This window comes from Oryzias melastigma, linkage group LG4, assembly GCF_002922805.2.
Source record: "Oryzias melastigma strain HK-1 linkage group LG4, ASM292280v2, whole genome shotgun sequence".
NCBI classification, from domain to species: domain Eukaryota; kingdom Metazoa; phylum Chordata; class Actinopteri; order Beloniformes; family Adrianichthyidae; genus Oryzias; species Oryzias melastigma.
Window position 1 is genome coordinate 12,867,638 of NC_050515.1, and position 13,402 is coordinate 12,881,039.

At 37.6% G+C, this 13,402-nt stretch overlaps 1 protein-coding gene across 5 annotated transcripts in view; it reads left to right on the forward strand.

The window, feature by feature from the left end:
- The window catches only part of zgc:172302 (phospholipid-transporting ATPase ABCA1), a 29,927-nt gene extending 17,076 nt beyond the window's left edge, over positions 1-12,851 (forward strand). For 2 of the 5 annotated variants that reach the window (XM_036211530.1, XM_024278840.2), the window contains exons 27-52: positions 994-1,120; positions 1,211-1,234; positions 1,376-1,521; positions 1,632-1,756; positions 1,834-1,938; positions 2,209-2,395; positions 2,494-2,588; positions 3,015-3,047; positions 3,135-3,240; positions 3,320-3,394; positions 3,470-3,639; positions 3,722-3,899; positions 5,023-5,138; positions 5,251-5,395; positions 6,412-6,535; positions 6,628-6,757; positions 6,909-6,917; positions 6,995-7,121; positions 7,226-7,288; positions 8,106-8,212; positions 8,295-8,436; positions 8,508-8,642; positions 8,720-8,823; positions 8,913-9,005; positions 9,522-9,759; positions 11,010-12,851. In XM_036211530.1, coding sequence (XP_036067423.1) covers positions 994-1,120; positions 1,211-1,234; positions 1,376-1,521; positions 1,632-1,756; positions 1,834-1,938; positions 2,209-2,395; positions 2,494-2,588; positions 3,015-3,047; positions 3,135-3,240; positions 3,320-3,394; positions 3,470-3,639; positions 3,722-3,899; positions 5,023-5,138; positions 5,251-5,395; positions 6,412-6,535; positions 6,628-6,757; positions 6,909-6,917; positions 6,995-7,121; positions 7,226-7,288; positions 8,106-8,212; positions 8,295-8,436; positions 8,508-8,642; positions 8,720-8,823; positions 8,913-9,005; positions 9,522-9,759; positions 11,010-11,441 — 3,336 coding nt within the window. In that variant the 3' untranslated portion in view covers positions 11,442-12,851. The remainder of the gene's footprint in view (positions 1-993; positions 1,121-1,210; positions 1,235-1,375; positions 1,522-1,631; positions 1,757-1,833; positions 1,939-2,208; positions 2,396-2,493; positions 2,589-3,014; positions 3,048-3,134; positions 3,241-3,319; positions 3,395-3,469; positions 3,640-3,721; positions 3,900-5,022; positions 5,139-5,250; positions 5,396-6,411; positions 6,536-6,627; positions 6,758-6,908; positions 6,918-6,994; positions 7,122-7,225; positions 7,289-8,105; positions 8,213-8,294; positions 8,437-8,507; positions 8,643-8,719; positions 8,824-8,912; positions 9,006-9,521; positions 9,760-11,009) is intronic. The other 3 variants (XM_024278842.2, XM_036211531.1, XM_024278843.2) reach the window with 3 other exon arrangements.
- Positions 12,852-13,402: the final 551 nt, after the last annotated feature.

The window sequence follows — 13,402 nt, forward strand, 5'->3', positions numbered from 1 at the left end:
AAGTGCATTTTTATTTAAAGACGATATCATTAAACATTTTTAACTTTTACTGAGAACTTAAAAATTCTGACATGAAAAATAATTCATTTGAAAATCTAAAATCTTTCACAGCATCAAAAGGGACAAAAAATTTCTGAACTCAACAACCTTAAATAAGAGAATGTCATCATTAGACCAGTTAAATGGAACTCTCTTAAACCACGTCAAACAAAATAAATAGTGTCTAGTGTCTAATTATGGTGAGTTTCCTGATCCTGAGATAGAAAATTCACAGGTTGTATTTATCAATATCAATATTTATCAATAATATGCAGATTTACATGATATAAACTCTCTTTTCTTTTAAACAATAAAAGCTCAAAATATTTTGTTTTAAATAGTAATTCTCTTAGTTTTAGAGGTAAATTTATCTGGTCATGGCTTTCCCAAATTCTCAGCACTGAGGGCAGCTTAACCTGCTGCTGATTTTTATTTATTTATTTATTTTTTGATCAAGTGAGATTCGCCATTTAAAAACTACAAGTCCCACAATTTTCCCTATCTCAATTTTTTAAATTTTTTTTACATTTTTTTTTAATTATCCCAAATTTTAATATCAATCCTACTTTTAAATAAATACAATTTCTATGTCATTTTGAAAATTCCTCATGTTTGTTTACCCAATGACAGGTTGGATACTCTCCACTGAATAAATGATGCTGACAACTACAAAGCTGAAGAAAATGAAGATAAAACCAGCTGCTCCGTACAGAGGCGTGTGCACTGCACCGTCACACACTCGGGTCTTATCAGGAGGATATTTGCGGAGCAGCCATGCTCATAATGGGCTTAATAGGTTTCCTCCGTGTCAATTAGCTGTCCACTCTTTGCTCGTTTGACCTTAGCATAAAGCTTTGGGTGCTTTTATACTGCCACCTGCTGGCTGAACGTTTACCTGATGGAAAAAAGTTGCTCTTCAGTATCAGGGAATAAAAGTCCTTCATGAAATTCCAGATCTTTTTGCGAGTTGCTGAAGAAACCGGCGTGGACGCGGAACCGGAGCAGCAGGAAGAATCTCCACGCAGCCAGCAGCCGTCCGGGCAGAGAGCGGAGGAGCAGCCGACCGAGCAACCTGAGCCAGGTCGGCACACACTCTCACTGCTGCACGCATCACCGTTCATGTTCAGTCAGTCTGTTGTCTCACGTGTCATTGTTTCCATAATGCTGCCAGGAAAGAAAAGACTCCGTAAAAAAGGTACCCCACCTCTACATGAGGATTTGGGTTTAGAAAAAGGAAACCAAATAACTCAGAATTAAAGGGCTCTATTATGTTTGTGTCATTCTGAGTAATGTGTCAAATAAATACATGTAGTGATCTGTACTGTTCTGCTTGCAGAGCCTTTAGAAACGGACCTGTTGAGTGGAGACGGTAGAGGAGGGGAGCCTCTGTCAGGATCCTGGCTGATGTGGCAACAACTGAAAGCTCTCTTCATCAAGCGCTGGCTCTACGCTCTCAGGAGCCGCAGAGGATTCTTCGCTCAGGTTAGACGCCAAGATCTACAGCTGTTTGTCTGCAGAGGTTTATGTTCTTAACAGTATTCCATGAATATGTGATTTTAAATCAATGTAATCTCACAAATACATTCTTCCAGATTGTTCTTCCTGCTCTGTTTGTCCTGGTCGCCTTGCTCTTCAGCCTCATTGTTCCACCTTTTGGGAGGTACCCTTCTGTTGAGTTACAGCCCTGGATGTACGGAAAGCAGTACACATTCTTTAGGTAAGAGGGTCTGTTTGTAAACCTTTATAGTTGCCTAGATGACATCTTTGAATCGTTTTTATGACACATTTCTACAGCAACGATGCTCCTGGAAACCCGGCCATGGAGAACCTGCTGGAGGCTTTGCTGGACCAGCCGGGCTTTGGTACCAAGTGCATGGAAAAGGAGGAGGAGAACAAAACGTAAGGCGGTTTAAGCTCTGAGGTTTTGTGAAAAGTGGATAAAGGTGTCATCATTTCAAAGATAATTTAAATTTCAAAGCACTGCACTTACCACTGCATTTTTTAATGTTATTCTGTTTTTGTCTGATTTTGAGTCCTTCAAAAGTGACATAATTCCTCAGGATCTTCACTCCTGGGTCACTTTGTGACTAGGAAACAATTACATATTCTAATAAGAAAACATTCTTATTTTGAGTCATGTTAGGGTTGATCATAAACTGTCTTCTGCAGGACCTGTGAAGTCGAGCGAGGCGGTCGGTTCACGAGACCCCAGGTGTCGTTTTCCATGTGGCAGATGTTCAGCAAAGGAAACTGGAGCAAAGAAAGACCCTCGCCTGAATGTCAGTGCAGCTCGGAGGAAGTCTATCGGATGCTCCCCGAGTGTCCAGAGGGTGCAGGGGGGCTTCCACCTCCACAGGTGAGTGAAGCGATGGATCAAAGCTCCATTTCTTTTAAAGCCGAGTTCAGGTAGATCTGACTTCTGTCGCTGTGATTTCATTTGTCTTTATTTTATAGATAAAGAGAGCAACTGGAGACATCCTCCAAAATCTAACGAGTTATAATGTCTCTGATTACCTGGTAAAGACGTACGCTCAAATTCTGAGGAAAAGGTATGCTTTTATTCTTCCCTTTTTTACTTTGTTTGACCTGCTAAGGATATCTGATAAGCCAAAGCATGTTTGGGTTTGACTCGATTTTTTTCTTTTTTCTTTCTAGCTTTTCTAACCTTATTCTGGGTTGACCCAATTTAAATTGAATTTAGGGCGCTTGAGTGCCTCCTCCTGACAGTTTTTTAAGAAACTAAGAACGTTTCATCTGTTTTTTTAGCTACTTGTTTCATAGTTTGCTCTCTTAGGTTTCTCCTGAATTTTTATGACACTCGTTGGGAGCCTGAGATGAAATAGGAGGCTAATTTGAATTTGTTTCTATGCCCGACAATACTATAATTTGCAAAATAAATGTAAAAAAGCTAAATATTTGCAGCTATTATTGTTATTAAATCCAGCATAATAAATGTTTGAGTTTTCTCCTCACAGCCTTAAAACGAAGAAGTTGGTGAATGAATTCAGGTAAAATCATTTTTTTTTTTTTTAGCTAAATACTTACAACTTATAATTAACATCTAATATTTAAAGTATTTAAACTGCGTTTTCTAGATATGGAGGCTTCTCTCTCGGCGGAAAAGTTACACAAACTGACGTGGATGTTGACCACGTTGAAGAATCTGTGTCGACTTTCAGGAGACGTTACCAAGTAACGCAGGTAAAGCCGCCTCTGAAGCTTGTTTTATCAAAACTTTCTGAATTTTTAACTCGATTAACTTCTCTTTGGCTGATCACAGAACGGCTCGCTTGACAACCTGCTAAACAAACTGCCAGCGTTTCTGGAAGGACTGCACAGTAAAGACAACGTCAAGGTACATAGAAGAGTTCCAACTGCTTTCAAAGAAAAGTCATCAGATTCAAAACTTAAAGTCATTTGTTTGATCCAGGTGTGGTTCAACAATAAAGGCTGGCACTCCATGGTGTCTTTTGTCAACATCATGAACAACGGCCTTTTGAGAGCCAGCTTACCACCAGGCCCAGAGAGGAGGACGCATGGCATCAGCGCCTATAACCACCCGATCAACCTCACCAAGGATCAGCTCACCGAAGTGGCCCTGTCAGTTTCCTCTTTCCACTCTTAATCAGATGGATTTAAGTGAAAATGGATGTAAATGTATGTAAACCTTTTTTATACTCAGGATGGCTACATCAGTGGACGTATTGATCTCCATCTGCGTCATCTTCGCCATGTCCTTTGTGCCGGCCAGCTTTGTCCTGTTTCTGATCGAGGAGCGAGCCAGTAAAGCCAAACATCTGCAGTTCGTCAGTGGCGTCAAGCCGGTCCTCTACTGGGTGACAAACTATGTGTGGGACATGGTGAGTCTTCAGCGTCACTGATTTAACAGAACACTTGCAGCAGACAGTCTCATACAAGTCCCTTACTAAACAGCCAATATCAAGTGACGCCTTCTCTTAAAATAATTCCAAAACAAATTCAACAGACAGATTTAATTTTCTTTTGTTGACTCATCAATTATTGCGTTTCCTCATCTGCACACTTAAGCTAGTCCTGCACAATAAATCACAAATTTATCGCTATCGGATTATCCGCAAATGCGACATGCATATTGCAAGAGAGCAAAAACTGCAATAAATGGTGACCTTGGATACATGCTGATATAATCTCATGGCAGCTTGAAGCAATGAGCTGCATATGCTAGAGGCGCTACGCTAGCTTGTTGCACACGCAAAGTTGGACGCCATATTGAACATGTCGAGATGCCTGTTTACTGCTGTGCTACAATTGCACAAACAGAGCTGAAAAACAAGAATGTGACTTTTCACAAGTAAATTATTATATGCATCTGGTAGCCTTTCATACATAATAATGTAGTTATTTATACAAAAGTTTGAAATGTCATTCATCAGTTGCACTTTGTACAAAAACATTAATACCTGGCTCTTATTTTTGTAATAATCAAACTTTTTTCTTTTTAAAATTCAACCAAAATTAGGTATTTTATGGTAATTTTAGTGATATCTGCTCAGCTGTACCTTATTGATTACTGACTTGTCCAACATGGCGTCGCTTTTTGCATATCTTGGACGATGGTAACAGACTAGTATAGCATCTTTAGCAATATAACTCTTTAACTTGAAGTTTTTAACTTGGCAAATAGAACCATTGACGCAGTTGACCAATAGGATGGACCCCTTCACGTTGTCAACCAATCAAGTGGAGCCCTTTTGTGTTAGATACTCACCTTTTATGTAGACGAGGATTAATTGGAGAAAGTTTTTAATTATGATGAGATTTACTTAAATAAAACAGTTACAGTGAAATGGAAATTATGTATTTGTTGTTTTTGTTTTGCTACCAGTCGTATTGCCATCATAATATATTGCACATTTCAAGTTTTCCTCATATTGTGCAGCCCTCACTTAATATTAACCCTCGCCTTAACTTACTTTTTTAACTTGTCGTCTGATCTTTACACAGCTGAACTATGCCGTCCCGGCTGCCATGGTGGTGCTGATCTTCATCTGTTTCCAGCAGAAGTCGTACGTCTCTGAACAAAACTTGCCCGCTCTCATCCTGCTGCTCCTGCTCTATGGGTGAGCTCAAGCAGACTTGACTGAAGTTCAAGTGCATCCTTCTTAAATTCCAAAGAAGATCTTTTCAAAAGGGATTTTTTTTTCAAGTAATGAATTCACTTCTTGTTTTTAGGTGGTCCATAACTCCCCTGATGTACCCAGCATCCTTTGTGTTCACCGTTCCGAGCACAGCTTACGTGATTCTCACCTCCATCAACCTCTTCATCGGCATCAACTGCAGCATGGCCACCTTTGTTCTGGAGCTGTTTGTAGATGAGGTACGGCAGCACAGTGTGTTCATTTATGGTGGGATTTTAGTGCCACCTTAATGCAATCAAAGTCACAGTTTAGAGATCAAAATTCTTAAATTGCAAATGCACTCAAAAGTTTAAGGATTAAAAATGAATGATTTGCAAATAAAAATACTAAATATTTGCTTTACAAAACTCTTCTTTTGTTTCAAAACTTTATTTTTGCTTTCAAAAAATATTTTTGTGCTTGCGACACAAATGTTTTCAGATGCGTTGTTTAACCTATCTTTCTCTTTTATGTGTTCAAAAAATTTTGTTTTACACAAAAAAAAAATAAAGTAAAAGTTTTTGAAAGCAAAAAAAGTTTTAGAAAAACAAAAAAAGCTTTAAAGGCAAAAAGTTTTTTAGAATAAAATAAGGGTTTTTTAAAGCAAAAAATAGTTTAAAATGTTTTTAAAACAGAGGTTTTTTAAAAAAAATTACACGTTTTTGAAAGCAAAAAATTAAAAAAATATATAGATTTTTGAAAGCAAAAACGTAATTTAAAAAACAAACAAAAAGCTTTTGAAAGAAAATTGTTTTAAAAAAAAACGGTTTTTGAAAACCAAAAAAAGTTTTTGAGAGCATTAAAATGTTTATGAAAGCGAATACATTTTTTGAAAACAAACAGATTTTTTAAAACTTTAAAACTTTTTTAAGAGCAAAAAAGTTTTTTGAAAACCAATGACGTTTTTGAAAGCAAAAAAATCTTTTGAAAACTGAGAGGATTTTGAAAGCATTACAAGTTTTTAAAAACCAAAAAAGTTTTTGAAAACAAAAAAGGTAATATTTTCATTTGCAAATTATGAAGTTCTATCATTAAAACTTTACATGTTTGCAATTCAGGATTTTTTTTATTCCAAAAAGACTAAAATTTTACAGAAATAAAAAAAAAAAACAGAACAGATGTGCAGCATTCATTACATAGCAGCCTGTTGCACTGAAGACAAAAAACTTCATAGTTGATTTTTCTTTTTATTAACTCATGGTTTTTGTCTTGACAGAATCTGAATGCAATCAACAAAATATTGAAGAAAGTGTTTTTAATTTTCCCTCACTTCTGCTTGGGACGAGGCCTTATCGACATGGCTAAAAACCAGGCCATGGCAGACGCCTTCCACAGACTGGGTAGAACTGACACATCCATTCGCTGGTTTACTTCTTATGTTTGTAGTTTTATAAACCCAAATAAATGCATTGATGGATTTGTGGATCTGCAGGTACCAGACCAGTTCTGGATCCTTTTCAGTGGGACTTTGTGGGAAAGAACCTCTTTTCTATGGCAGCTTCAGGCGTCGTCTACTTCATCTTCACCATCCTGCTGCAGTACAAGTTCTTCATTCACCTCAAGTAAGGCTGTCATTTTCACTGCAAAGCTTTTAATCTACTTTTACACTTCCCTTTTTCTGTTGCTTTTCAAATGATCAAAAGACAAAAAAAAATGGAAAATCTCAAATCTTTCCTTTCCGTTTCATTGACTTTCTACTCTTCATGGGAGCAGGAGATTGATGTAAGGATTTATAAACATCATTAGTTGGATCTATAATTGGGATCCGTCAGTGAAAATGATGATGAATGTTTGTTCAGACCGTGCTGGGGGGAGCCTCAGCTGCCTCCTATTGGTCCAGAGGACGAGGATGTGGCGAGGGAGCGAGCGAGGATCATGAGTGGAAAATTTCAGTCAGATATCCTCACCATGATCGACCTGAGCAAGGTGTCACAACTATTTTCTACTTCTTGAATTCTACTGTACCTGGAATGTTCTCATTCTTACATACAGACTGAATCCTCACTGTTTTTTTGTAAAATTCTTTTCAGGTGTATAAAGTCGGTAAAAATCCGGCTGTGAATCGTCTTTGCCTGGGGATTCCTCCCGGTGAGGTGAGGGATTTACAACACCCTTTTTCTGTCTGTAATTCAACAACAACAGTAATAACTTCAATCAGAATCAGAAAAAATCAGAAAATCCTTTTTTTAAATTCCCTAATAAGCAACAATGAAGCAAATGTTTCATTTGGCTAATGCTGAGCCTGCTGTTTCTAAAATATAGCAATAAATAATAAATAAATCCTTCTTACACATGTTTAACGCTTTCAAGGTAAAATTTCCTTAATGAAGTATATGGAGTGATTTTTGGGCCACCGTATTGGAAGCAAAAGTCAAGTTTTGAGGTCAAAATGTTCTAAATTGCAAACAAAATGTAAAGTGTTAAGAACAAAACTTCATTATTTTCAAATTAAAATATTTAATATTTGCTTTCAAAACCCCTTATATTTTTTTTACTTAAAAAAATATTTTTCGTTTGCAGCACAAATATGTTTAGATGTATTATGTCTCATCTGACATGGTAAATCGAGGCCTCCTGATTGCTTTTTGTGTATTTCGTTTTTAATTGTTTGAGATTGAAATTTACCTCTTAATGGTGTAAAAGTTGAAAGTCTTTTATAAAAAAAATAAAAAAAACTTCATAAATCTACTTTTAAATCCGTTTTAGTCATATTTTGATATTTTACTTACCCACAAGATCTTAAATATAAATGGAACTAACTCAAATGAGTTTTTTCACATCAATTATTTGGTAAAAAAGATTTGCGATTAAAATAGATTAATTAATTACAGGTCACGATTAATTAATCTCATGACAACACTAGTTATCGCTCGTGAATTTTTAGACATCATTTTAAATGTGTTGTTGCAGTGTTTTGGCCTGCTGGGGGTAAACGGAGCAGGAAAGACGTCCACGTTCCGCATGCTGACCGGAGACACGCCCATCACACACGGAGAGGCGTTCCTGGACCGTCACAGGTACCAGAACGCTCACAGCGGCGCCGCCTCCAGCTATTTATCTGGTAATTACAGGGATTTTTTGTTTTTGTTTTGTCCTCAGTGTGTTAACAGAGATGGGCCGAGTCCACCAGCTGATGGGTTACTGTCCACAGTTTGATGCCATCAGTGACCTGCTGACGGGTCGGGAACATCTGGAGCTTTACGCTCGCCTGCGAGGAGTGCCAGAGGAGTCTGTTTCAAAGGTAACCAAAAACATCCAATTATGGTTAACAATTGTTTAAATTACTGCTCCATTAATGGGTTTTTGTTGCAGGTGGTGCAGTGGGGGGTAAGAAAGCTGGGGCTGACTCAGTACGCAGAGCAGAAGGCTGGAGGCTACAGCGGAGGAAACAAGAGGAAACTCTCCACCGCCATCTCGCTCATCGGAGCTCCGCCTGTTATCTTCTTGGTGAGGCTAAAGAGGAGCTGAGAAACAAAACTAAATATGAGGTCTTTACTGATTTGCTTCTTTGTGGTCACTCTCAGGATGAGCCCACCACCGGCATGGACCCAAAAGCCAAAAGGTTTTTATGGAATTGCATCCATAGTGTCACCAAAGAAGGCAAAGCTGTAGTGCTCACTTCACACAGGTGAGATCCACCATAATCTGAGACGCATCAAGACACGAGGACTCACCTTTGTGAAGTAAATTTGATGTTATTTGTGTGTGCGTCCTTAGTATGGAGGAGTGTGAAGCTCTCTGCACCAGGATGGCCATAATGGTTAACGGGCGCTTTCAGTGTCTGGGGTCTGTGCAGCACCTGAAGAACAGGTGAGAGCAGATGCTCCAATGAGGAAAATGGTGTTTGAACATGTTCTTGTAGCATTTTTCTGTTGATGGAGGACATATATAAGGAGAATTAAGCTTAATATTGAATTTCTGAGCATTTCTTATTCAAATCGTGGTAAATCAGGAGCAGACGTAAAAATGCAGTTGGAAAAATAACTTATTTTTGATGGACAAAATACGCAGGATGGGCCACAATCTCCCTATTTTACGAGCTTTTAGCAACATGAAGGGGAAAGTGGGCGGGGTTTCTCCTCGCCAGCGGTCTCACTAACAACTTCTGTCGCTCTGCAGAAACTATGTCCGGGAAAAATACACATTTTTTTCTGATTTTGGCTAAAAACGGCATAATTAATAGACCACTGGGAACACTTAAAATAGATCAAAAGATGATTGTAGCGGGACTTTGTGGCTCCTACTAGTTTTTGATCAATAGAAATGTTACTGTTAAAGGCTGCAGACTCCTGATCGATCAGTTAACCCTTGAATTTTGTCTGTTAGGTTTGGGGATGGATACACCATCATCCTGCGCTTGGCGGACAGCGACTCGTGCTCTGTGAATGAGTACATGACCAAATCCTTTCCAAACATCGAGTTGAAGGAGCAGCACCAGAATGTCCTGCAGTACCACCTGCCCTCACACGCCTGCTGCCTGGCTCTGGTCTTTGACGTGCTGGCCAATAACAGCGAGGAGCTGGGCGTCACAGACTTCTCGGTCTCACAGACCACGTTGGACCAGGTAAGGGTGGCGGCTCTGTCACAGGTGTCAAACTCTAGGGGATCCAGTGTTCTGGTGTTCCCCAACTGTAAAATGGTCAAACCCGGACCGAGGACTCATGTTAGCCTGTTGTGTTTTTTTTTCTTTTGTCTTGATGTTGTACCCCGTTCTTCCATTTGTTCTCCTGTTCAAACAACTTTTCTCGTGTTGCACGCCGCCAGGCTACTTTTAGCGCTCAGAGTGACCAAGAGAAGCCTGTCGCTTTTCAAAATCAAAAGATTTTTAAAAATAAAACAGAATAAAAGATCGCTCTAACAAAAGAAGTAATAACATTTTTGACAGTTTTTTTCAGAAAATAGCTTAAAATATATTTTATTGTGGTATTTTGTGACATAAATCATTATTGTGATATTAAATAAATCATATCATGATATACAATTTTTTTTCCATATCGCCCAGCACTAATTACACATATGTGCAAAACTTTATTGAAATTCTAGAAATGTAAAAAAAACGTAATTTCTCAATTATGCAGTTTACTTTAAATGATAATTATGTGAATAAACATAAACCAACTCATGTGATAAATTATTCAAAAATTTTATTTACAGCAGATGCATTCAAGTTTCTGCTCTAGTTCTCATCATTATCTATCAAAGGAGACGTCTTCGTCTTTTTCACTAAAGAAAAAATATGGCGCCCGAAAATTAATAGCTAGAAGTCCCTCCCCCTGCACCCACAAAAAAAAACATAATTTGTGCCCGAAATCATTGGTCAGAAGTCCTTGCCCCGTTTTAAGCTTCCAGCCTTTTTTTGACGTTCCTTCTTTTTTTTTTTTACCTTTTTTGCCATTTTATTCTCCGTCAATAAGAAAAAAAAAGGCATTTCCCCATCTTTCTCTCCTGAGGTAAACAAGTGTAGTTATAGAAATTTGAAAACTTGTTAATATTAACTTGAAAGAAAAAAAAGTGTTTCCATTGCAGTTTTTGCTAAATATTTCGATATGCCTCAAAAACTACCTCCTCCAAGCGCAAAAACTTTTTTTTTTTTTAAAGAGAGGTTTTTTTTTTCTTACTTGGGAAAATATTATTATTATAATTCAATTTGCTCAATTTAATAAAAAAAACATTAATAAATGCTGCTGAATAATGTTATTTTTTTCCAAGAATTAAGTCCTAATTCCTTGAATTTTTTTAAAAAAAAGTGCACAAATTGTTTGTGTGTTTCCTGACTTTTATAATAAAATCACTAATCTAAAGATGTGTTTGCAGGTGTTCATCAGCTTCGCTAAAGATCAAACGGATGACTGCCTCACAGACGTGATCATCAGCAACGGCCTGGCTCAGTCAAACTTCCCCGCTCGACTCGCCTCCCCCGCTGTCCAGCCACAGCCACCCGTCACTCCCCCGCCGCAGAGGAAATCCCCCCTCCTGTCCGAGAAGTCGCCCCAGATCAATTCCACGTCCGGCAAAGCAAAGAGGACCGGCAGCAGCAGCAAGTCTAGCAAAGAAAAGAGCGGGGGCATCGGCATGAGCAGGTTAACGCAGAAGATGGGCAGCGGCGGCTCCAACAGCAGCAGCGGCGGCAGCAGCAGCAACGCTCAGGGAGAATCCAGTAAATCTCACGGGTCCAAAAGGAACTCCAGTAAAGATCCGTCTGAGCTGTTTATAGTCAGTAACAGCTCACAGGACAGCTCATTGTAAGACCAAATACAGGAGAAGTTTCACTCCGTTTATGAAACGATAAAATCAGGTGGTTAACCCTTTAACACCAAAATCTTCAACATACTGTAACACGATAATTCCAGTAGATTTTGAAGGAGAAAAGCGGCGTGGAATTATCGTGTTAACGGTTGAAAAGTTACAGTAAATCAAAGAACATAAACATTGGAGCTCTAGTGTTAAAGGGTTAAAAAAAGAAATGGTTACGATAAAATTTTATTACAAAAAAAAACATATTATGGTGCCTTGTTCACCTCCTTTACATATCTATCTTTTAAATCTCAAACTGTTACTGATGATATTTATTCTGTAAGAATGCTATGCAGGTTTTGGGTGATCTCTTTATTCTCCAGAGTGCACTTTAAGTAAGAAAATGCTTAAAAGATGAAGCTAAATGTGTTAGAAAAACGATGTTATAAAGGCATTTGAAGTATTGTTACAGAACAGTTTACAATTTCATTTACCTCTTTAAAACAACTGTTTTTATAAAATTTGTATGTTATGTCTGTTTGTTTGTGAGGGTTTATTCAGTAGTCAGTTTTTTTGTTATTTATCTTTTTTTTTTTTTTAATCTTCCTTTATGTTTTTGTAGTTAAAACTAAGGATTCAGCAATTCAACCTTGATTTTTTTTTGGTCAGTTCCATATGTTATTTGTGTTTAAAAAAAGCAACATAAACAAAAAAATTTAAAAAAGATATTTATATTTTTTAATTTTCTATTAGGCAAGTAAGAATTTTCAGTGTCTACTGAATAATACATTCTTTTTTGGGGCACTTTCAATGTAAACATGCTGGCATCCCTAATTTAATTCACCTAGCAAGGCTCCCTTCAGTCTTTTTAAACCTTTATTTTTATTTAAGTACTGAATAAGATTCAAATTGGTGCAACTCGTTGTAAAGAATTGCATGTCAAGCTCCTTGAATTACGTCAAAGAAATAAGAATGACCTGTCAAAGTAAAAAAAAAAAATGCCTTTTTCTTTTTTTTGGAGGGGGTTGACAATTTACCAAAAAATAAGTGACACATTTGACTGGTGAATGTTAAAAACTGCACTGTGATGTACTGGCACTTGTTTAAAGATTGTTGCAATAGTAGCTATGGATACGGCTTGAAATCAAGAGAAAAAAAGAGTTTTTAAAGTATGCACACCTCATAATCAAATGCCTTCATTGGCTAAGAGCTGATTCTTCTGCACTTTATTATGTTCGATGACTTTTAAAAGAGTAAAAACTGGATTTATGTGTAGAAAGGAAGTAAAACACTTCAATCTGAGATGAATTAAATGAACTTCATGACAAGTACTGTCTCTACTAGAGCTATTTTATCTTTATTTGTGCATCCGTTGTCAAATGTACACAAGAAAAAATAAAATAAAATATTTGGATTCCTTTTTTTTTGTCTGCAGTGATTTTAGTTTATTTTATCATGGGTTTTACCCATAGACTGTTATTCTTAGATACAGTCTATGGTTTTACCCAACCCAAAGACATAGACTGTATATAAAATGTTTTTACAGTCTATGACCCAACCCCAACACTGGCAGGCGGAATGTGAAGCCAACCCGGAAGTAACAAAATGTTGCAGTACCGGCACTGACCAGAGAGGCTGGAGCTTAGAGTGAGCAAATTCCCATAGACTCCCATGTTAAAATCCTCATTTTCAGCCCTCTAATAAACCCCTTTAATGCCTGGTGCTTGAAGTTTTTATTTTATCAATGGCTGCATATTTGATCCATGACAACTCTGAGGGGAGTGAATTTATTTCTAAGTTTGTAATTTTTTTTTTTTAAAAACAGCATTTATTTTCGCTTAATGAGGGGGCGCGGCCTCTGATTGACAGGTGACGATCGCGGTGGATTTCTATCTTCAGACTCATCACTCTGTCTGACACTCTTTTTACCTCCACAACACTCCTAACAAACTCCTCCTTTAAGATAACTCCTA